Raw genomic sequence first — 23,081 nt, 5'->3', positions numbered from 1 at the left:
GACTCTACATCAAAATCATATGATCTTCAACAAAACTGACTTCGTTTAATTCATTCATTCATACTATGGTTGCTCACTGGATATTTGATCGGTCAAAACTGATCTGTTTGAAGTTCATAAAACAAAAGATAAACTTATAACACACAAGCCTAAACCACTCTGCAGTAAAGACTGCAAAAAACAGTGCTACCCTAGCACAAGTTCTCACTGAAACTCAAGCGTCTACATCATCGGCTTCTTTCTCTGCAACTAGCATAAGCATCTCCAGTCGCCTGTCGAACAGAGCTGCACTCTCATCCCTCTCGTCGAGCTCAGCACCCTCTGCTTCGAGCCACTTCTCACGCAAATCATCAAGAATGTTGCCTTGGTCGGTGTTGCCTCCAGTCCCAGGTGCACTAGGACGAGTTGTCCGCAGTGAGTCATCTCCGGATGGTGGCGGAAGAGTCAAGAGCAAGGCCCGGAACTCTCGGGTGTCTGCGAACATCTCAAAGTTGCAAGCAATGATATCCAAGATATACTCCCTTATTTTCATTACACCATATCTGCGTTTAGGAGTAAAATCTGAAATTCAGTAACAAACTAGATAAGCTATTCACAGCAAGCATCAAGAATATTGAGCAGTCGTACATGTCAGACAGCATCAACCAGTGGCACAGTTCTGCAGGAGAAACATGTTCCAGATATGGCAACAGCATATCAGCTACGACCCGCTTAAGGGGAAACAGCAGGTACCTTGATGCAACATCAAATAGTTCTTCAGCCTGCCACAGTTGTACTTGAGTTTAGTTTCATGAAGAAAGTAAATCAGTATTGTCATTTATTACAAGAGGAGGTAATAAACTCAAGTTTTGTACCCCTACCTGATCAGGATCCAAATGCTCTAGCTTATCAGTATACCTAAAAGTTTCGCAAGAAAAAAAGTAGGCCAGAAAACAGCATTAGCAATAATAAAACAACAGTGGCAAAATATGTAAATTACAATTGGATCTTACATGTACTCGAGCATCTTTACAAATGCTTCTGCACTTAAGTCATGCTCCTCAAGAACAGGAACGTTCTGAGCAGCTTGAAATCCACAGTTACCTTCAAGGAAATCAACAGTTCGAGAAAGCCTGGCTCTGAAGTACTCCGACCTCGAGGCCAAAATCACCTGATGACAATGGAAAACCTTATCACCTACTTTAATATAAAGATCGGCAAGATCATCATCCTCCGAGTTCCTTATCATCTCATTGGATTCCTCACTACAATAGCCTTCTCTTGAGTTCGCTAGACAAGTCTGCAGAATACGCTGCAAGGCTGATGGAAGGCGATCTTCCTCAGGCAAGGATTGCACTTGTAAGATGAACCGTTTCTGTGAATTGTCCAAATCCAGTTCTCTTGCTGACTTGTACTCCGCATGCTTCTGATGCACAACTTCTTTATCCAAAATCTTTTGCAACTCCTCACACTTGCAAACTTTGCATGCCCGCGCCAAATTTTCCATGTCATCGACAGCTACCTCCAGTCTATCAGAATAGAAGAAATGGATGAGGCTGTATAAGGCGCCATAATACAACTTTTGGTTAGAAAATCTCACTTCCTTCCTGTCTTTCCAGTCTGTCTTGAACTTCTTTTCAAAGAAAGGAGATCGGGCACAAAGGATGACCCGATGAGCTTCAACAGGCTTTCTGTCCACGTAGAATGTAATATCTGGAGGGAAAAGGCAAGCACTTGATGGATCATCCTTTGGCCCAAATCCTGCATATTCAGGTATATATATGTTAAATCAACTTCAATATGCAATAGTAAAGCAAAGTCCGCATTTAAACTTCTACACATTGCTGGATGAAATAACCAAAGCAGTCATCACCTTTTTACAGACATTTTGCATATTGCTAGATGAACTGATTACACATGATGCATTGGTTTGAGAAATTCAGATCTTATCCACTCTTAGTAACCTTATAGACTGACATTGGCATACACAAGTAATGAACGGTTAAGAATTCGAATATTGAAGTAACTATTCTTAAGATTCTGGTAAACATAGTGCCTGAATTGGAAATCATATTTGAGAACCCCAATATCCCAAATTCTGAATTGCAGCCTCAATTCCAATCTTTCTACTTGGCATCAAAATAGCTCAACAATGAGCAATCCAAGAAATGCAAGAAAATAAAGTTACATACTTGCATTCAGACTTATGCACATTGTGCTGGATAAAATAAGTTATGCAAACATAATTCTTGTCCTACTAAACATTGCATACAGCAAGATGAACCTATTGCACATTACAGTAAGCATATTAATTACAAAATGAAGATCATTTTTTACTCCCAACGATCTTGGCATATCCATGAGATAAATGAGTAGCAATACAAACATTATTAAAAACGAGTCATCCTTTCCTATGATTAGTGGAGTAATGGCCCAATTACTAATATAATCTTTGGACTTACCATCAACACAGCTCAAGAACGAGAATTCAAAGAAACGTGGGCAAGCAGCACTCACCGGCGGCCGCGGCGAGGGCAGCGGTTTCAGCGCCGGCGCTCCCCTGGAGCATCTCGAGAAAAGCGGTGCGGTTGGCGGGGCAGGCAAGGAACGTCGACCGCAGCGCGGCGGGGAGCGGCGCGAGCGGTGGCGGCCTGGCCTCGAACGACTTGAGCAGCCAGCGTAGGCGCAGGTTGAGGGCCGCGTAGTGGCAACGGTCGCCGTCGAAGGTGCGCTCGGCACAGACGGCGCCGGCCTCGAGCAGCATCCGCGCGGCCTCGGCGTGTCCCGCCAGGCAGGCATAATAGAGCGCGACGGAGTCCCAGCGGTCGCGCGCGTTGACGTTGGCGCCGGCCTCGAGGAGGAGGGCGAGGCGGTCGCAGTCCCCGGCCCGCGCCGCCTCGAAGAGATCACCGCCGGGGACCTTCTTGAGGGGCACCGACGGCTGAAGGTCCTCCGGGTCGAGTTCGACGTCGATGTCGAGGCCCCGGAGTTCGACGTCGGGTTCCGAGTCCATGTCTGTCCGGATTGGCAGCGCGGCGGCCGGCGGCGGCGGGGGATAGTCCACAGAAGACAATTGGTGCGCAGAAAATATCTGATGCGGACGCGAACGCGAGGCCCGGCGCTGGAGAGGAGATTTCATTCCGTGGAAATTTAGAAAAGAGTTAATTTAATCATGCCATTACAAATAGGGTTAATTGATTGATGACGTTATAACGTTTGCGCATCAGAGATATGACACTATCTCTACTGTCTCTACTATAATTGAAAACTTGAGACTCATCACGGAGGCTTCAACGCTCCCGTCCGTATAAAAGGAAACAAACGCCGTCCGTATCGACGAAAAAAAGAAAACAAAAATTCCCTTCCGCGCGAGCACGCCCGACGCTCGCCCGTCCGTCATCGACGAAAAAAAGGAAGCCCGACGCCCGCCCGTCCGTCACGGCAACCAGCAACGGCGATTCTGCGACGTGCCCGTGCTAGCAGTCCACGACGGAGGACGACCGGGATCCTGATCACGGCAACCAGCAACGGCGATTCCGCGACGTACGATCAGCGGCGGAGACACGTCCCTCCATCGTGATCTACATCGAGTGCCGTCCGCGACGTCGACTCCGAAAGCTCCACGGAGATCATGCGCGTGGCCAGTGCCCCCACCTCCACGGACAAAGCCTGAGACCTCACGCACTTGAAGGTTTGCCTTGCCTTCCTTTTTTTTTATTTCTATGAAGGCTAGGGTTTATTTGAATGCCTGCATGCCTGGGCTTAGGTTTGCCTTGCCTTTCTTCAAATCTAGAGCCAGTGACAATGAATTGATTAATGCTTTGCGTAAACTTTGGCACTACATATTTTCAAAGCTTAAAACTTGATGCACCTGTGAAGCCAAGCCATTGTGAAAACATGATTCTGTTTCATGGGTGTACACTGGGAAGCTAAAGCTATAGCTCCAATATGTTTATCTGCACTATCATGTCATCTCATGACTATTGTGTTTGTTTGGTGTGACTGAGCCTCCCAAATCTAATGAATCATAACATCGAATGATTGCTATACCTATACGTGACATTTTATCCTTAACATTGTAGCTTCTGGTCGACAACACCTAATCATGCTTGTCGCCAGAGGTTGTACCTAATCTTGCTTGTCTCCAGGTTCTAGATGCTCGGTGGTGATTGGTTTCGCTGCTAAAACGACCTGGAGATCACCTGTACTCCACGCCTGGGTACACCATCGTAGCTACCACGCATAAGAGTTCAAGGTAATTCTGTGTCCATGTTAATGTTAATTTAAGCAGAGATAATAATAATTGTGTATATAGGGAAGAGGCGATGTCTATGCCGGGAGATCCACGCGACGGTCAGAGCAAAATGTCTACGCCGAGAGATACGTGCGGAGCGCAAAGCCAAATGATTACGCCGACATATACACGCGAACCACTAAGTGATATCACCAACGTCAGCCAAATGATCACGCCGACATATACACGCGAACCACTAGGTGATATCACCAATGTCATTGGTATGCTTAAAATATTTTCGTATGCAAACCTTTTCATATTTTCACTATTTACTGGAAGGACGTTTTCATATTTTTAGATGAGGAATCGCGGAGGAGGGAGCAAAGGAATATGCAGCAACGGAAACGTCGAGCTGATATGTCCATGGAACCGTACTGGGAAGAGATAACTTCATCACCATGGAAATTTGTTTATAGAGAGTCCTATTTGTCTTCATCACCATGGGAAGAGATAACTTCATCACCATAGTTTATCAAGGGGGGTGTCAAGATCAACAACAAGAATTTTGGCAAAGCCAAGAGATGACTTGGATGCTACAGGAAAGAGCACCAAGAATATAGTTTACAGAGACGTCCTAAATTGGTGATTGACAGTGTGTATACTTAGACAATTTTATAAGTCCTTGTAAGAATAAATATTGCTGCTCGTATGCTTGATTCTTTTATTTTTTAGCATCAGAGTCCTATTTGTCTCTTATATACAACATTTGTGAAGAAACGGGACAGGCCAGTTCCTGTAGCAGGTGTGACAATAGGCAAGAAACTTGCAATCTTAACTTGCTCATAGATGGCTGTGGTATGCACTGCTAAGCTTATTTGGATGGGGTCGCTTAATGAAGTAGACCTCGGAGGTTTAGATGATAATTTAAAGACAGCATATAACTTGTTCCAGATGGTAGACTTCAATTTTTTTTGCCACCGAATAAGACAGATTCAACCATCCAATAATCTTTCTCATCCTCTTCCATCAAATCAATTATTTGAATATATATATATATATATATATATATATATATATATATATATATATATATATATATATATATATATATATATATATTGTGCCCTGTTTGCTTCCAGTTTCAGTTAACACGATATGTTCAGTTTCAGTTGACACGACATTATGCCCTGTTGTCTAACAGATTCAGTTAACACAATAGTGAGTGCAAACATGCTGCAGCATTTTATAGCGAAAGCCGCCAGTTGGAGTGATTTGGCAGATCCTATGATAGATACATATCATAACTCCATAGTGCTTCACAATAAATCCAACGACCATGTCTCTTATATATGTGTACGAGCTGCACCTACTGACTACACGTTACTATGTAGTAGTGCTTGAATTGCTTGGTAGTCGATCAGCAATTGATGAGGAAATTGCTTGCTTCAAAACTTTCAGGTTCTTCTGGAGCGTCTGTGAGAAAACCCAAGGAAAGGCCGGTTCTTGTAGCTGGTCTGACAACGGACGGAAAGGCAAGAGTGGAGGCTGATGACCCATGAGGAGGGAATTTTTGCAATCAGGCATATCTATACATGGTGCCAGGGACATTCAGACTTCTTATAGTTTTAATCCTAGCCTTCTTGCAGTTATATAGATGCATGGTGCACAGTTTCAGTTATATTCAGAGTTTCAGAAATCCTAGCCTTCTTAGTAGAGATTCAGAGATTCAGTTATATTTAGAAATCACAGCATTGAGATATTAAGTTACATTCAGAGATGCATAGTGCACAGTTTCAATATGTGCCAGTGCATAGTTTTAGTTTTAATAATCATTATACGCGCAAGAGAGAGTGAGAGACGGGAGCCATTAGCCCAGCCATTTGTTATTAAGTTAAGCACTGATAATATACCGGCAAAATTTTGTCCGCTTGAAACATATCTCTCTCTCTCTCAATATATGCACCAACAGTTACCAATTTGGCCAACTTGAAACATGTAACTCTTGAAATAATAATTGTGCACATTGACATACAACTCAGAGGAGAAAGACGTGCTCCCCAGAAACAAAACCTTGCCCAAACGTGTAGAGTTATACCGTAGCCATGTGCATCGTGCTCAAGTTTAACGCAATGCCGTCGGCCATCTCGGAGTGGAGCTCCTCGACCCCCGCCCAGAAGCAAGACTCCAGCCCTGAGCTCTGGTCTCGCCCTGCCATCGGCCTCGTCGACCCTGCACCGGCGACGCAGGCCTCAACCTCACTTAGCACGGCCACGCCAGCGACGACGCTGTCCAGTGCACCGCAACCTCGCCCAGCCATTCCAGCCGCCGCAGCCGCCGTCATCAACGCGAGCTCCTGTTTCGGGTACGGACCACGCGCCCAGCTCCAGCGCAGGCACCAAACTCACGGCCACCATCCCTAATGGGCTCTCTTCTATTGGGCCTCTCGGCCTTTGTTGAAGCGCTCACGATCATCGCATCTTAAAAGACCTCCGCCCAGAGTCCTCGCCTGCCCTAGCCGCGGCCACAACAACGGTGCGTCCTCGCCCGCCATACGCGCCACCATTACCTCCCGACCCATCGCCCACACGAGCCCTGCCCACCGCCAGCAGCGAACAGCGCGCCGCCGGCCTAGAGTCCTCGCACGTATGACATCGAGGAAGCCGCGAACAGCACGACGATGACCTTGACTTCTCGGCTGGCGGCGACCATCAACTCTACAAAAAAGTCCTTGACAACCGCAGCCGCGCCCTACTCGCCACGGTCCACGCATGTGCCAATAGCAGGTATGGTCCCCCACTCTCTCGCCTTCCTGCTGTGCAAACGGAGGTCCTGAACCTTGATTAATGGTATTGTATGATGATCGTCATATTCTTTTGGAGTCACAGGCGCGAGAAAATGGAGCAGATCGTGACTTAGTTGACAAAACCAGTGGAGGAGCCTGAGGTAGTTGTTAGTCCAAACTTGTTCAACACGTGAGGTAGCACCCGAAGAACCAACATCTATGCCAATCGACTCAGGTGAATTCCATATGTAATCTTTGAACCTGTAGGTTCAATCAATGCTATGATTATTACTTAATTTTGCATCATAAAATAAAACTATGTTTGATTACTATTTTTTAGTCAACGTGTACTATATTTCATTGTATTTAAACTATGTGTGATTACTACTTTTAGTCTGCATACAGTATAATATTTCATTTTTACTCATCTTTCAGAATCATAAATTTGGTTTCCAATATTAAATTAATTTATGCTTTGCCTCATCTGGATACAGAAGATACTAAAAAAAGATATAGAGACTGAGGCAACAACCGAACCTGTTGGGAATTATCAGATATCTGCAGAGGAGGAATTGCAATCAGACTCTAACCAAAAAGTGGATACACAAGGTGAAATAGATGGATACACAGAATATTTCATCAGCGTAGACTATATTAGTCAGCTTAGACTATCTTTCATTATTAATCATATTCCAAAATCATAAATTTGGTTTCCAAAATTAAAATAATTTATGATTTGCTCTGCGGGATACAGAAGAAACTAAAAAAGATATATAGACTGAGGCAAGAACCGAACCTGTTGGCAATTATCAGATAGTTAAAGAGGAGGAATTGCGATCAGCCTCTAACCAAGAAATGGATACACCAGGTGAAATAGAATGGATACAGACTATTTCAATGCTCTTTACACCACAGTTATCCACAGTTACAATAATCATGTTTAATTATTCTTTGCTCATCTGGATACAGAAGACATTTAAAAGTTTATAGAGAGTGATGCAAGAATCGAGGCCTCTACCCAACAAATGCAAAACAAAGACGATGCTGATATAATTACTCTCGCTCGTAATTGTGAAGATGATGTTTTGGAGACTAAACCATAGTGGACACTGATGAGTCCATAGAGCCCACGGATTGGCTACATAGAAATGATAATTATGTTCCAGGAAGTAGAGGGCCATGTACGATCCCACCTGATCCATTGCCTACTTCCGGTGAGTAAGATTAGCACAACAACCTCATGCAATTTTTTAATAAAATATATATAAGGCATTTATTTATAGCTATGTTACTGTACTTATTTTCAAAATATTTGCAGAAGTACACCTACCAGAGCGGGGCTATACTGATGAAGATGTCGAAACCAAAGACGGATACAAGAAGCGGGAAGCGTGCACACGACGATGACGTACGTAACAATCTTTCAAGCAACTCAAATATCCTCTCATATTTTTCTACCCATATGGCCCATTGCATACTAATGTAAAAGAATGACGTATAAAACTGATATTATATATTGCATATGCAGATCATTATAAAGGATGGAAATGAAGTACAGTACAAAGATAATGATGTACAAACGCCACGGCTACAAGCCAATAAAAATCCAATACATGTTCTCAGTGAGATGATGGTGTTGCCTCAGTATAATAAGCCAAAGAAAGCAAACAATGTACAAGTCATGCCTCAAGGTGATCCACCATCAATTTAAACCTATATGTCTTTAAATTTGGGAATTAATTAATTATTAATAAAAAATAATACCTCTCTAGATTATGCGTGTACGCAACAAGATGTTGAGGTAATTGAATATATGAAAGGAAAAAGTAAAAGCATCTGCTTGTCAGAATCGATGATTGTTGGGGAGCAAGAGATGACATGGATTGTCTTTTTCTTGGGAATGAGCAAGTCAATGGCGCGGTAAGCATGTTTAACACTTGCTTCAGCATTAACTAATGTCCATGGGAAATATCGGCCAATCTTGAAATGACAAAATAAAAACTTGTAGGTCATGAGTCTTTATATCCAATTGATGCGGCATGAAGAACACCTACTACATAGAGAAGGTGGAGATGTTTACTTGGAGAATACGTGGTTCTCTCAATTACTACAACAAGAGGGAGAGGAAGATGAGATGAAAAGAGCTGGATAAAAGAGGACATGGTTGAAACAAGGGTACAAAATTATTTAAATGCTGATATGGTAAGATTTCACATATGCTAATTTTATACCCTTTCAAATGTAAGGAAATAGTTTAGATAAATGTCTATTACTGCAGGTCTTCCTTCCTATCAACATTACAAATTTTCACTGGTACCTCGCGGTCGTGAATGCAAATGAAGGTGAAATAAATGTTTTGGATTCCTTCGGACAAAATATGACAGATTGGAAAGATCTCAGATATACGGTATGGCTTAACAATTGATATACAAACTTCTTTAAAATTCTTCATTATCTCTTTCTTAGTTAATCTTGGTGTTTTGGTCATTCCAGTTAATAGGAATGGAAAGACTAATAAAGCATGCACTGAAATCTAAACTACTAAACCAAACTAAATGGCTACACGGTATCGAAGTGTCATCTTGGGAGATTAAACATAAGATTACCGAACAAATGCAAAAAGATGGGTAAACCATCTTTCCATTTCGTGTATATACAATTGCACAACCAACAACGGTACCTCTAAAACTCATATTTCATTCATTTTTTGGAATTTATGCTCAGTTGTAGTTGTGGATTATGGCTGATTAATTATATGGAATATTGGACTGGAACTGCTTTATCTGACCATGTCACCCAGGTAATTCTATAAGAGTTTATTTCTAAACATAATCATTTCTTTTGGATTGGTTAATATATATCAGAACTTGCTCAAATTTTTAGGAAGATATAAGTAACTTCAGGTTCAAACTACCTGCGATCTTGTATAACTCCCCGTTAAATGAAGCAAGAGGGTTACCGGATCATGGGCAACAGTTAGAGACCCACAATGAGCTAGATGGTGATGTCACAGAGCTCGATGAGCTGGATATAATAATGTCGGGTGAAATTAAGTTGACACGTGCAATAAAGTGGAAAAGTAGGGAACAAATATTGGCCGCAATATGCACAAACATCCAATTCATCGCCAGCGACAAAACTTTACTTCAGTAAGTCATTCTATAGTAAACTGTTTTGTTCTAATTTAGATATTTCAATTATCCGTTCTAGAATTCATACAAAAAGTAATTTGTGTATTAACCTTGTTTTATAGCAAAGAGTGGGTACGAAGTACACGACCGTACCTAATTTCTTTGAATCTTGTCAAGATTAAAAATATTTTAGATGAGGATCTAGAGATGGATCATGAATGCTTAAATATGGCTATTCGGATGGCTGCGTGCAACCAACATATGGTTGGTAAGAAACAAAAATTCCACTTCATGGACCTCAAGTTTGCTGTAAGTTGATATATAAATTTATTGTTTATCAAAGACTTACAATAATTGTATAATTAATTAAAATATATTTTTGCACAATCCTCAGGAAAATAACTGGGTTTGGACGAGATCCACGATGTTGTGGCAGAATTGACAACGAATACCGCGGGTAAATTGAGAAAAGTACTTGAGTGTTGGCCGGACATGGATTACAAAATTAAAGATTGTAATAACGTAAGTTATGTTATGTGTACTACTGTACAAAATTAATTTATTTTGTTTAGCACTTATATTCTCTATGTTTGTTTTTAGATTCTACTACCATATTATCAAAGCGGACTGTACATTTTATTCATAATGGACATGGAAAACAAAACCGTGCACATTATGGACCCCCTTCAAGATGGTCCATGTTTCAAGGGTTATGATCAAACAATGGCTTATATACCTACGTTCCACACAATGGCTAGAATGTTCAGTCTCGCCATGGGGCTATCAAATTCTAAGTGGAACGGCAATATTTATGACTGGAAGAAAGAATACCCTACATGTGTAACAAAGGTTACACATAATAAATACTGGTAACCAGTTGTAATATATTTCACCTGTTATATCACAAAAAAATTTATTTCATTTATTTACATCAAATAAACAACTGATCTTGTCCAGGAAACTGGGAGGCTTTCTTGTATACAATTTCATGAAGTTCTGGGACGGCGAAAGATTGCCACCGATCAACAATGTAAGCATATATAGTCTCTAGCTATATATTGTACACTACATAGAAAAACAGTAACTTATTGTTAATCTATATACGATGCACAACTCTCAACTTCACTGAGGATGGAATTCTTGGCAGACGTTTTGGCGAGTCGTGCAAACGAATGTTCCGACAACATCCCTGAATATCTTCAAGAGATGATTAAGGAGTTAGGCAAAATGTAACTTAGATGGTCATAATATTAGAAAATTATATGTAGACTCAAGTACAATTGTTTTTACATTAGACTATGCAAAAATAATTTTATTGTTTTAAGAGACATTCTTAAGAAAAATCCGTAGCGTTAGCACGAGCATTATACTATTCCTGAGAAAGAAAAGACCGATAGGCTTCTCCGTTCTGTTCCTACGTCCAACGGATGAAGTGTGGGGCCACGTAGATGACGTGGCTTGTTGCTAAAACCACAGGAAAATAGTCTTGTGGGGATCTCCAATTTAGACATAAAAGTTACTCCCTCCATCCACAAATAAATCAATTTCTAGAATCCGTGCCAGTCAAAAATTTTCAAGTTTGACCAACTTTATAGAAAAGAGGAATAACATTTATGACATAAAATAAACATATTATAAAAATATATTCTATTGTAAATCTAAAGATACTAATTTGATATCATAAATCTTAATGTTTTTTTCTAGGAATTTGGTAAAAGTTTAAAAAGTTTGACTGAAGATAACTATATGAATCTATTTATTCAGAGACATAAGGAGTAGAAGATAAGTAATGCATGAACGAGTGCGTTTAGGAGTGATAGCATACACACGTAGCTTATTGACAGGCCGGCTAATGTAACAGCCACAGCCAAGGTGTGAGGTGTCCAGTGTCAAAGGTAATGATGATGTGTTTGCTGCAGCAAGCCTAATTTACGGTGAACTGACACTACTCAATACCGGCAAATTGCCCCTAATCCGCACTAAGAAGTGGAAACCAAAGAGCACCACGCAAAAAGGGTTCATAGGCGTAAAAGAGTTCGGATCCATTCCACCGTTTGCAAAAAAAATATATACGACGGTCAAGTATCTTTAAAATTGCCATATATCCAGCTATAATTGGTTGCTTCATGTATTGGCTTCGAGACGGAGAAACGATAAAGTTTATGGTCGAAATTACTGCGTAAACATGAGATCGTCATACTATTAGTCGAAGAAGAAAAACCATATGATCTCAACTCAACAGCTCGTTTTGAGGTCACTAGAAAGTAGGAACAACGCCATGTCAGTGGATTAGAGAGCGAGAAAGTCACAATTATGGTAGTTTTCCTTTGGAGGTCACAAAATTTGGATGATTTAAAATTGTAATTCTAAAATGTTTTTTGTTTTTTTAACCGCCAGGCCCTCCAATATGCAAAACCAAATAGGACCCACATAAGAGCATCTCCAAGAGTTCTCAGGATTTTCTTCACAAATCCATGGAGTTTTTCAACTTGCCAAAAAGTATTGGGATGAATAAATAAGACTATCTCTAGCAATTTTCAATAATTCACTTCTAAAATATGGAAGACAATTTTACATCAGGAATCTTATACTATTTTTAAATTATCCTAACCACTTTTTATATATTCTTTCTCTCTTGTATATTTGCATCATAAACGCTTTCCTACTTTATTCTTTCTCACGCCCTTCCACCTTAGATTGGTAGATCGATATGTGCGTGGAAGACGGTGATTTTTTTTCAAGTGCCAAAAGATTGGAGGTGGAATTGTGAACTCTTAAAGATGAGTTTTTTATATTCTTGCCCAAAATCCTAGATTGGGAGGCTTTATTCGGAACTCTTAGAGATGCTCTAAAGCCATAGCTAGGAGAGATGATGGATTCACCAAGCTAATAATTACTTGCTAAAAATTCAAAGGGTGGATCTCAGGAGGCCCAACTAATAGGCTAGCTAACTCTTGGCTAGGCACCAAGCTAACAATTGTCTTACTAGGCGCCCTAACCTAGCTTATAGATCGACAAATGACACTTTTGTCCCCTACCAACTTTGTCTACGTGTCTTCCTAATTCGGGCTAAAAGAGGAAGAGCATTATATTACAGATAAAACCATACATGCACCTTTAAGTTGTTGGGTCCAAATAAATCTAGCTAATAGTGACCAGCTTATATTTTAGATGTGCTCTATTGGAAGCTAAGGCTCCTTTGGATGTAAAGAAATGCAGGAACTAAAAAAACACATTGATAAGGTAGAAATATATATGCAAATCAAAAAATAAAAAACATAGGAATTTTGTAGGAATTGAACCCTCCTTTGGATTTTAGGAAAAGCAAAGGAAAAACTTAGGATTCCCATTTTTATGAATTAACTTATTGTAGCATTATTTGGTCTATAGGAATCGTATGTAGAAAAAAAAAACATAGGAAACTTTCATTTGCGTTCAATTTCACATGAAAACACAGAAAAAAAAATCCACTCAAACATCATCGTTTTTTGTTTTTTTAGAGTTCACCAGACACCTATTATGTTTTTCATTCCTCTATCTTACATATGCATTCCTATTTATGTATTTTTTTCAATCCTCCATTTTTTTCAAACGAAGAATTACGATCACATGGCAGGGCAGTAAAGGATAATATGGTTAAGCCGAAGGTTGAAAAGTGAAACTTTTCCCACAATAATAAAATTACTGTGTCTGGAGAAAAAAATTCCCGCTAAAAAAAAATCCTATGCCAGCAGATGGATGGCCCCACACCCCCCTCCTCCCGTCAGATCTCACCAACCACGCCCCAAAACCACACGAACCCAAATTATTATAAATAAGCCCTCCCAAAGCCCTTCCGTTTCCCGTGCTCCTCCTCTTCTCCTCCTCACCTATCATCGCCGCAGCGCCGTCTCCCCCGCTCCCGTCGTCCGGGTAAGCAACCGCGCGCCCCCTCGCTCGGGTTCCTGTTCGTGTTTTCGCGCTGTGTGTCGTGGGAGATCCGTGTGGACGTGCGTGGTCGATCCCCTGCTTCCGGCCGCCCCCGCGCGCCGCTCGATCGGCCTGGTGACGCTGCCGGGATCGGCGGCGGGCTGGCCCGCCCATTTATCTCCTGATCCGGTTGGTCCGGCCGGGTTCGGTCGTGGGACTGGTGATGCGGGTGGGTTTGTTCGGCTCGACCCCGAACAGAGCTCTGGATCTGACCGAGCTCTGCTCGATTCAATGGATCGATTAGAGTGGGCAGCTGGTTCGTTCTCGCTTGGCTCGCGTCGGGATTAGATCTGATACTTCCGTTCGGATCGGGTGCTGCTGTGGTTCGTTTCGCCCGCAGGGGTTTTTGGATCTGCGGGGTTTAGTTTAGTTTATTTAATCCATGTTTTTGAGGAAACTGGAGGGATCAGGTGGAATAGTTTAGTCCATGTTGACTTCAGTGACAACGACTAGTACTGGCTTTCTGCTCCGTTCGCACGCCTCTGTCGAGATCCAAGGCATTTTTATTATCCACCCACTGGTAACCAATTATTATTAGTTAGGTCAAGTGTATCTAGTTGGCCAGCACCCACCCCTCGGGACTGGGCCTACTTTCTGTTGGAGGTTGGTGGTATGCCCCTTACCTACCTGACCTACCTACTAACCTACCTACTAGGATAAACATATTTTGTTCCTTGATTGAAACTTTAATTTGACTATAGTTTAGTTTTATTCTGGTTTGGAACCAGTGGATCTGATGCGACTCAGGAGTTTTCTTAGATATACTAAATTCATCATAGTGGTATAGTGGGCACAATTCTGTCTTTGTTGGATTATCAGCAATATACGAGTACGAACATGGAGTCCATAGTTATCATTTTGATTGGCAAAGGGTTTATCATGGAGCGATTCTTAAATTGTACGTATAATATGGATGCCTGATCGCTGTTGCAAGATCACATTTTCAATATGCTCTTTTATCAGCATGATCTTAATCATATTGTTCTCATCCATATTCATGTTCCCTGTTACAAAAGTTCTCATGGTATTTCTAATTTCTAATAATTGTAATTCTGTTTATGGCACAGAAAGATGGCGTCCCACATTGTTGGATACCCTCGCATGGGCCCCAAGAGGGAGCTCAAGTTTGCCCTTGAGTCTTTCTGGGATGGGAAGACCACTGCTGAGGATCTTGAGAAGGTTGCTACCGACCTCAGGGCCAGTATCTGGAAGCAGATGGCTGATGCTGGGATCAAGTACATCCCCAGCAACACCTTCTCCTACTACGACCAGGTCCTTGACACCACCGCCATGCTCGGCGCTGTCCCAGAGCGCTACTCATGGACTGGAGGAGAGATCGGGTTTGACACCTACTTCTCCATGGCCAGGGGCAATGCCACTGTCCCTGCTATGGAGATGACCAAGTGGTTCGACACCAACTAGTAAGTCCTTTGCCTGTTACTAATGGTAATTTCAGTTTCAGATTTTGTATTTAATATTTTTGCTGACAAACTTTGTTCTACTTTTACAGCCATTTTATTGTCCCTGAATTGGGCCCTAACACCAAGTTCTCCTACGCTTCTCACAAGGCTGTTAACGAATACAAGGAGGCTAAGGCGGTACGATACACTCATTATATTTCTGTTATCTCAGTTTAATGTGCTAACCTATTCTCCTAATGTTAATTTCCTACTTGTGTACTTGATTGTCTGATGGTTGCTAATACATTCCTATTTCTTTTGACATCATAATTACCCGATAAAGTCATTTGATAGTTTAGCATGCTGCCTTCAGCTAATTGAACCTCAAACTAATAGTGATCATTCATTTTTAATCCTGCACTTAATTAGTAATTTTGGATTAACACAGAAACTGGGATGTACATCCAGATACCTATTTGGTGTAACATTTTGGAAGCTTGTTATTGTGATATTGTCAGATCAAATTGGTTGCAAAGAAACTTGGTACTTTTGAGCTTTCTAGTTCATTGTTTGAACTTGAGCGTTGACACATTGACCAAAAATGGCTTTCTTCATGAAAATGACAATTTCAGGCTACAGTAAGAATGTTTCCTGAGTTGTATTGTGCCTCTGACAAGTTGGTCTGATCTTGCTTTTGTTGTTTTGTTTTTCTTATTTTGCTCTGTTGGTGATTGTCTGAAAAGGATTCGGAGTTTAATGTATTTTCATTTTTCCTATGCCATAAGCAGTGGGGCACACAGAGTGGTTGCATTATTTCTTTTGTGCTGTTTACTCTGAAATATGAAAACAGGTGCCTTTTCTTGCAAGGATTTCATCTACTTGCTTGTATGGCTTATATGTTGTCGCCTCATGCAGCTTGGTGTTGATACCGTGCCAGTACTTATTGGACCAGTCTCATACCTGTTGCTCTCAAAGCCTGCCAAGGGTGTGGAGAAGGGATTCCCTCTTCTTTCCCTTCTTAGCAGCATCCTCCCTGTCTACAAGTAAGATTATAAACAAGTTACTAGCTACTGCTGGCCCTTGAGTTTTCAGTTGATAATTTGATGCATGATGATTGTAGGGAGGTCATTGCTGAGTTGAAGGCAGCTGGGGCTTCATGGATTCAGTTTGATGAGCCCACTCTTGTCCTCGACCTTGATTCTAACAAGTTGGCTGCATTCTCTGCTGCATACGCAGAACTTGAATCTGCACTTTCTGGATTGAATGTGCTTGTCGAGACTTACTTTGCTGATGTTCCTGCTGAATCATACAAGTATGTTATTCGTGTCGCAAGTTCACCCTTTTCTCAACCATTGTTCCTCCCAGACCCTTTTGTAATGACAGCATACTCACTGTTCTTTGAATGCAGGACCCTAACATCTCTGAGCGGTGTGACTGCTTATGGTTTTGATCTTGTCCGTGGAACCCAAACTCTTGGGCTTGTCACGAGTGCTGGTTTCCCTGCTGGAAAGTACCTCTTTGCTGGTGTTGTGGATGGACGCAACATCTGGGCTGATGATCTTGCTACATCTCTCAGCACTCTCCAGTCTCTTGAGGCTGTTGTTGGGAAGGGTAATCATACTTTCACTGTTTATCTGTCGTAAGATTAGATTTGGTTACAGTTGGCAATATCTGATAATGCCTACCATTTGTTCAGACAAGCTTGTTGTATCAACTTCCTGCTCACTCATGCACACTGCTGTGGATCTTGTGAACGAGACTAAGCTTGACAGCGAGATTAAGTCTTGGCTTGCTTTTGCTGCCCAGAAGGTGGTTGAGGTTGATGGTCTTGCGAAGGCATTGGCTGGTCAAAAGGATGAGGTATGGCAGTTTTGTTCTCATTCTCTGCTGTCTTAACTAGTCCTTGGTGTTTCTTTTTCCTGCATACAAACTTATACTGGCCTATTCATTTCTGCAAATGTCATCTACAGGCTTACTTTGCAGCAAATGCTGCTGCTCAGGCATCGAGGAAATCCTCTCCCCGTGTGACCAATGAAGAAGTCCAGAAGGCTGTGAGTACCTTGCCTGATGCTTAAAAGCTTACACTTGCTAGTCCAATTTTAACGTGTACCAACCTCTTTCTGTATACTGTTACAGGCTGCTGCTCTCAAGGGCTCTGACCACCGCCGTGCAACCACCGTTAGTGCTAGATTGGATGCCCAGCAGAAGGAGCTCAACCTCCCCGTCCTTCCCACGACTACAATTGGTTCGTTCCCGCAGACTGTGGAGCTCAGGAGGGTCCGCCGTGAGTACAAGGCGAAAAAGTGAGTAACATTTAATACTTATACTTCACTTGTCTGTATTTTGGCTGTATTTCTTATTGGAAATTCACATTGCAGGATCTCTGAGGTGGAGTATGTCAGTGCCATCAAGGAGGAAATCAGCAAGGTTGTTAAGCTCCAAGAAGAGCTTGACATCGATGTGCTTGTGCATGGCGAGCCCGAGGTTAGTGCTCTTGAAGTTGTTCTGCTAGTTTTTGCTGTGCCTTTGAGATAATAAATTACGATATCATAATTGTAGAGTCACATTTAAGTAACTTCATTGGCCTGTGTTTTACAGAGAAACGATATGGTTGAGTACTTTGGTGAGCAGCTCTCTGGTTTTGCATTCACCGCCAATGGCTGGGTGCAATCTTATGGATCAAGGTGTGTCAAGCCACCGATCATCTATGGTGATGTGAGCCGCCCCAACCCAATGACTGTTTTCTGGTCAAAGACGGCACAGAGCTTGACATCTCGCCCAATGAAGGGAATGTTGACTGGTCCAGTCACAATCCTCAACTGGTCATTTGTCCGGAATGACCAGCCAAGGTCAGTAACTAAAGCAGAAGGATTTAGCTTATGGTTTTCAGAGCATTATTTTCTTCCATTTAGAGACTGACATGTTGCTCCTATCTTCCAGATTTGAGACTTGCTACCAGATTGCCCTTGCGATCAAGAAGGAGGTCGAGGATCTTGAGGCTGCTGGTATTAAGGTTAGCATTTTTTTACTTTTCTTGGTGTATTATTTAATCAAGAGCTCTATGTACATTAATGATTGATCATATTGCTTATATTATCTCACTGTCCTTTGCAGGTTATCCAAATCGATGAGGCTGCATTGAGAGAAGGTCTGCCACTCCGCAAGGCTGAGCACGCTTTCTACTTGGACTGGGCCGTCCACTCCTTCAGAATCACCAACTGTGAAATCCAGGACACCACCCAGGTCATTCTCTTGAACCTGCGCCGTAGAGCCTTGTCAGTGAGTCAGATATTCACATCAACATTTCTTCAGGACATTCCACCTGACTTTCCTTCTCTTGACAGATCCACACCCACATGTGCTACTCCAACTTCAACGACATCATCCACTCCATCATCGACATGGACGCCGATGTGATCACCATCGAGAACTCCCGGTCCGACGAGAAGCTCCTCTCCGTCTTCCGTGAGGGCGTGAAGTACGGTGCCGGCATTGGCCCCGGTGTCTATGACATCCACTCCCCCAGGATCCCGTCCACCGAGGAGATTGCCGACCGTGTCAACAAGATGCTTGCGGTGCTCGACACCAACATTCTCTGGGTGAACCCCGACTGTGGTCTCAAGACCCGCAAGTACGCGGAGGTCAAGCCCGCCCTAACCAACATGGTCTCAGCCGCCAAGCTCATCCGCGCCGAGCTCGCCAGCGCCAAGTGAGGACGGCCGTCTCCGACACGACTTTTCCTTTAATTACAAGGAGGGTGTCATCAAGAAGCCATTTGTTTCCAATAATCAGGGTCCCCTGTTCCCGTTCTGCTCGGTCTGTGGTTAGATTAGTATTTTTCTTGGTGCGATGATCGCCCCACGCAATACCTGTTTTACTCACTATTTTGTGGTTTTGAGGCAAGTTGCCCTTGCCCGTGTACTTGTATTGTAAAACTGAGTGGGATATCTGCAGTGTTTCATCTGCCACTCCGAGGTGTCTTCCGGCTCAAAGTAAAGATCTCGTATCGGCAAGTTAATAGCTAACTGTGTTTGCGCTCAGGTTAATGGTCCATTGCCAAGTCTTTAATTTGTCTATCTTGGACTCTGCGAGCTGGAACTGGAACATTCAGATTTTCCAGTTGATTTTGTGTGATTCAAGTTTATCTTGGACTGGAACTGGAACATTCAGGTTTTGCAGTTGAATGTGATTCAAATCTTCCATTTGTCTCTATCTTGGACTTTGGGAGCTGGAACATTCAGGTTTTCCAGTTGAATTTTGGGGTGATTTGTAGTAAATTCCCAGCTGCGAAGCACTCTGTTTTGCTTGCTTTGATAAGGTACACATGGTCTATTCTGCTTTGCCTTTGGCACACATGACACACGAGGTACGGTCTCCGTGCACAGTGTTGTGTTTATATACACGACACTGCGATTGCAAAGTTCACATCGTCAGCACATAATTACAAGCAACACTTGGGCACTTTCGTTCCGTTTGCAGTTTTGCACTGCACCATCTAAATAAGCAGCAGGCAGAGTTGCTAGCTTTGCAGGGTGCGCCACACGGCCACGATGATCCCAACGAGCACGGCCACCGCCGCCGCAGCGTTCACCATCAGCTGTCGTGTCGGCTCCGTCGTCATAGTCGCCGTCGTCGGAGCATCGCCCACCGCTGGCAATGCCCCAGCTTGGTTGTTCTTCTCGGGTCGCTTCGCACCCCTTGCTGTTTCATCCACCTTCCCTCTCAATTCAGCGCCAGCTGGCTCATCCGCACGTTTGGTTTTCTTGCTCTTCTTCTCCGGTGGTGGTGGTGGCGGCGGCCAAATGTCTTTGCCGTCTTCCTGTCTCACCATGGCCATGGTACTGGTATCTTGCAGTTGCTTCTTCTTCAGTGGTTCCTCTGCACCACGAGGAGGCAGCGGCGCCGGAGGAGGAGGCGGGACAGAGACCGGTGTCTGCCACAATGGAGGAGTCGACGGTCTCGGCTCAGGAGCAGCACCTGGCTTCCCATGCCGCGACGTTGACGGTTTCAGCTCTTCAGTGGCGGGCTTCGCCGCAGGTGGTCCTGGAGGCGGTTGCGACGGACGTGGCGCTGGCGGCTTTGGCTCTGAATAAACAGGACGGCGAGCTTGTTCGGGTGGCGGGATAGAAGGACGAGGTGGTGGTGCCGACGGCGGTGATGGACGTGGAGCCGGCGCCCGCGGCAGTTTAGGGTAAGTAGGAGGCGACGGAGGTGGTGGAGGTGGTGGAACAAGCCGCGGTGGAAAACGTCGTGGCGGTTCATAACGATGACTTGGAACAGGAGGCGGCGGTGGTGGTTGAGGCTGGCGCAGCGGCGGCGGCTCAGGATACTTTGGAGGCTGTGGCGGTGATGGACGCTGACGTGGTGGTGCTGGTGGTGGCGGTGGCGGTGGCGGCGTAGAATAACTTGGGAAATGAGGTGGCGATGGGAGCCGACGCGTCGGCGCGCCGGCTCAGAATAACTTGGGAAACGAGGCGGCGATGGGGGTCGATGCGTCGACGGCGACGGTGGCGGCGATGGTGATGGCGATGGCGATGGCGATGGAGATGGAGACCGACGCAGCGCCGCCTCGGAATAACTTGGAATAAGGGACAGGGATGGTGGAGGCGGTGGTGATGGACGTGGTGGCTGCGACGGTTCATGATAAGCTAGAACGGGAGGTTGTGGTGGCGATGGATGGCGACCTGGTCGTGGTGGTGAAGGATGTAAAGTAATCTGCTGCTCTCCCTGTCTGAACGCGCGGCAGGAGCAGACGTCGAAAGGGCTCCCTGCTGCTGCACTATAGCCGCGGCAGGGGCAGGAGCCGAAAGGCTCCCCTGCCGTACTGTGCCACAGCATGGGCAAGCGCCAAAGTCAGCCCTGCTGTCACATCTAGTCACTGTAGCAGCATGGCAGCCTGGAATGTGTGTGTGCTAAGATTAGATAGGTAGAGTTGTATATGTAGTTTTCCACTGCAACTCAGTAAAGAGAGCGAGTTCAGTTTTGCCATCTCTTCTATAGAGTTTCGGCCAACGCTGATGCTTGTGCTGTGTGTGCGCGCTCTGTTCTCTCTCCCTTCTTCTACCTCTAGCCATAGTCGAGCTAGAACGCTGGTGACCGGTCAGCTCATCCGGTGACTGGTCAGCTCACCCATGCGGAAGATCTCGGGACCAACAAGTGGTATCAGATTCGGGATCGGGAGCGGCGACTTGTCGCGAAGGTAAAACGCTCATGTAATCAACTGTACCTGCTCGACTTGAAGGTGGAACAGCCGGTGTGCCTGGCAGCATGGCACACTGAGGAGCCGTGGCTGTGGCATGTTCGGTTCACCCATCTTAGCTTCGACGAGCTCGGTCGGCAGGAGAAGATGGTCCAAGGGCTGCCCCACATCAAGCACACAGACGAGCTGTGTGACAGCTGCCTAGCCGGAAAGCAGATGAGGCTGTCGTTCCCAAAGGCGACCAAGTATCGCGCGGCGGACGCGCTCGAGCTCGTCCACGACGATCTCTGCGGGCCAATCACGCCAGCCACAAACGGTAGTCGGCGGTATTTCCTCCTGCTTGTGGATGATTGCAGTCGCTATATGTGGTTGTAACTTCTAACGAGCAAGGACGAGGCGGCGGAGGCGATCAAGAAGTTTAAGGCGCACGCGGAGGCGGAGAGTGGCAAGAAGCTGCGCTTGCTGTGGACTAATCGCGGCGACGAATTCATCTCGGTGGAGTTTGCTGCGTACTGCGCGGATCAGGGTGTGGTGCGACACCACACCGCGCCGTACTTACCACAGCAGAATGGCGTGGTGGAACAGTGAAACCAGACAGTGGTCGGCATGGCTCGATCCATGATGAAGGTCAAGAGTATACCGGCAAGGTTATGGGGTGAGGCGGTGATCACGACGGTGTTCATCCTCAACGCGCGCTCACAAAGGCCCTGAAGGGCGTGACGCCGTTCGAAGCTTGGTATGAGCGCAAGCCGAGCGTATCCTTCCTTCGGACATTCGGCTGCATCGGCCACGTCAGGAAGATGAAGCCGGTCCTCACCAAGCTGGAGGACGGGAGCACACCGATGGTGCTCCTATGCTACGAGGAAGGTACCAAGGCGTACTGGCTCTACGACCCACGTGGAGGCAAGGTGGTTGTCTCGCGCGACGTCGTGTTCGACGAGAAGGCGGCCTGGGACTGGGACAGTCCGGACACGGGAGAAGCTGGTGGCTTCACCAGCACCTTCGTCGTTGAGCACTTAGTCATCCCACGGTGATGGAGACGCTGGAGAGGAGATGCCGACCACTCCAGCAACAGAGCCGAACACTCCTAGAATAGTGCCGAACACTCCGGGAGGGGTGCCGAGCGGTCCTGCAGTGATGCTGACCACTCTAGAATGGGTGCCGAACGCTCCCGTAGCGGAGCCGAGAGGTCTTGCAGTGGTGCCGACCACTCCAAGACTAGTGTCGAGCATGACAGTCTGGTATGTGTGTACTTGGATTAGATGGGTAGAATTATATATGTAGCTTTCTACTATAACTTAGTAAAGAGAGCGAGTTCAGTTTTGCCATCTCCTCTGTAAAGCTTCGACCAACGTTGATGCTTGTGCTGTGTGTACGTTGTGTTCTC

The 23,081-nt window shown here is 44.5% G+C and overlaps 3 protein-coding genes, 1 long non-coding RNA gene and 1 pseudogene across 5 annotated transcripts; 3 read left to right on the top strand and 2 right to left on the bottom strand.

The window, feature by feature from the left end:
- Positions 1-40: 40 nt before the first annotated feature.
- Positions 41-3,103, bottom strand: LOC136535080 (BTB/POZ domain-containing protein At2g04740-like). Of its 2 annotated transcripts, XM_066527415.1 has the most exons (6): positions 2,497-2,912; positions 1,580-1,740; positions 993-1,508; positions 861-897; positions 628-761; positions 41-542 (listed from the first exon to the last, which is right to left on the bottom strand). In XM_066527415.1, the coding sequence occupies exons 1-6, from the start codon at positions 2,776-2,778 to the stop codon at positions 215-217; spliced, it is 1,458 nt and encodes a 485-aa protein (XP_066383512.1). In that variant the 5' UTR covers positions 2,779-2,912; the 3' UTR covers positions 41-214. The 2 variants fall into 2 exon arrangements, with proteins under 2 accessions (XP_066383512.1, XP_066383511.1); XM_066527414.1 differs by having other exon boundaries at positions 993-1,740; positions 2,497-3,103.
- Positions 3,104-8,569: 5,466 nt separating this feature from the next.
- LOC136535079 (uncharacterized) lies at positions 8,570-9,136 on the top strand. Its single transcript, XR_010778926.1, has 3 exons — positions 8,570-8,686; positions 8,843-8,915; positions 9,004-9,136. It is a non-coding gene; the product is annotated as an uncharacterized lncRNA (long non-coding RNA).
- Positions 9,137-9,155: 19 nt separating this feature from the next.
- On the top strand, positions 9,156-11,417 carry LOC136535078 (uncharacterized; annotated as a pseudogene).
- A 2,524-nt stretch (positions 11,418-13,941) lies between these two features.
- Positions 13,942-19,520, top strand: LOC136535075 (5-methyltetrahydropteroyltriglutamate--homocysteine methyltransferase 1-like). Its single transcript, XM_066527411.1, has 14 exons — positions 13,942-14,038; positions 15,163-15,516; positions 15,606-15,693; positions 16,411-16,538; positions 16,616-16,807; positions 16,904-17,106; positions 17,192-17,355; positions 17,466-17,546; positions 17,632-17,798; positions 17,874-17,979; positions 18,094-18,344; positions 18,436-18,508; positions 18,610-18,738; positions 18,840-19,520. Exons 2-14 carry the CDS (start codon positions 15,167-15,169, stop codon positions 19,206-19,208), a joined length of 2,301 nt encoding a protein of 766 aa, XP_066383508.1. The 5' UTR covers positions 13,942-14,038; positions 15,163-15,166; the 3' UTR covers positions 19,209-19,520.
- Positions 19,521-20,014: 494 nt separating this feature from the next.
- Positions 20,015-20,899, bottom strand: LOC136535077 (proline-rich receptor-like protein kinase PERK9; the record flags this gene model as incomplete). Its single annotated transcript, XM_066527413.1, has 1 exon — positions 20,015-20,899. A coding segment is annotated over one exon (885 nt), but the record flags the coding sequence as incomplete, so codon positions are not given.
- Positions 20,900-23,081: the final 2,182 nt, after the last annotated feature.

Source organism: Miscanthus floridulus, unplaced genomic scaffold (genome assembly GCF_019320115.1).
Source record: "Miscanthus floridulus cultivar M001 unplaced genomic scaffold, ASM1932011v1 os_2496_2_3, whole genome shotgun sequence".
NCBI lineage: Eukaryota > Viridiplantae > Streptophyta > Magnoliopsida > Poales > Poaceae > Miscanthus > Miscanthus floridulus.
This window is presented reverse-complemented; position numbering and strand designations above follow the sequence as displayed.

Excerpts from the sequence above, each read along its gene's own strand:
- LOC136535080 (XM_066527414.1), bottom strand. The coding sequence starts at position 2,992 with ATGGACTCGGAACCCGACGTCGAACTCCGGGGCCTCGACATCGACGTC. Across the intron at positions 898-992 it reads GTAAAGATGCTCGAGTACAT|GTATACTGATAAGCTAGAGC; the intron begins GTAAGATCCAAT and ends CGAAACTTTTAG. Across the intron at positions 762-860 it reads AGCATTTGGATCCTGATCAG|GCTGAAGAACTATTTGATGT; the intron begins GTAGGGGTACAA and ends CAACTGTGGCAG.
- LOC136535075 (XM_066527411.1), top strand. The coding sequence starts at position 15,167 with ATGGCGTCCCACATTGTTGGATACCCTCGCATGGGCCCCAAGAGGGAG. Across the intron at positions 17,107-17,191 it reads TGAGGCTGTTGTTGGGAAGG|ACAAGCTTGTTGTATCAACT; the intron begins GTAATCATACTT and ends CCATTTGTTCAG. Across the intron at positions 17,980-18,093 it reads TTGTGCATGGCGAGCCCGAG|AGAAACGATATGGTTGAGTA; the intron begins GTTAGTGCTCTT and ends TGTGTTTTACAG.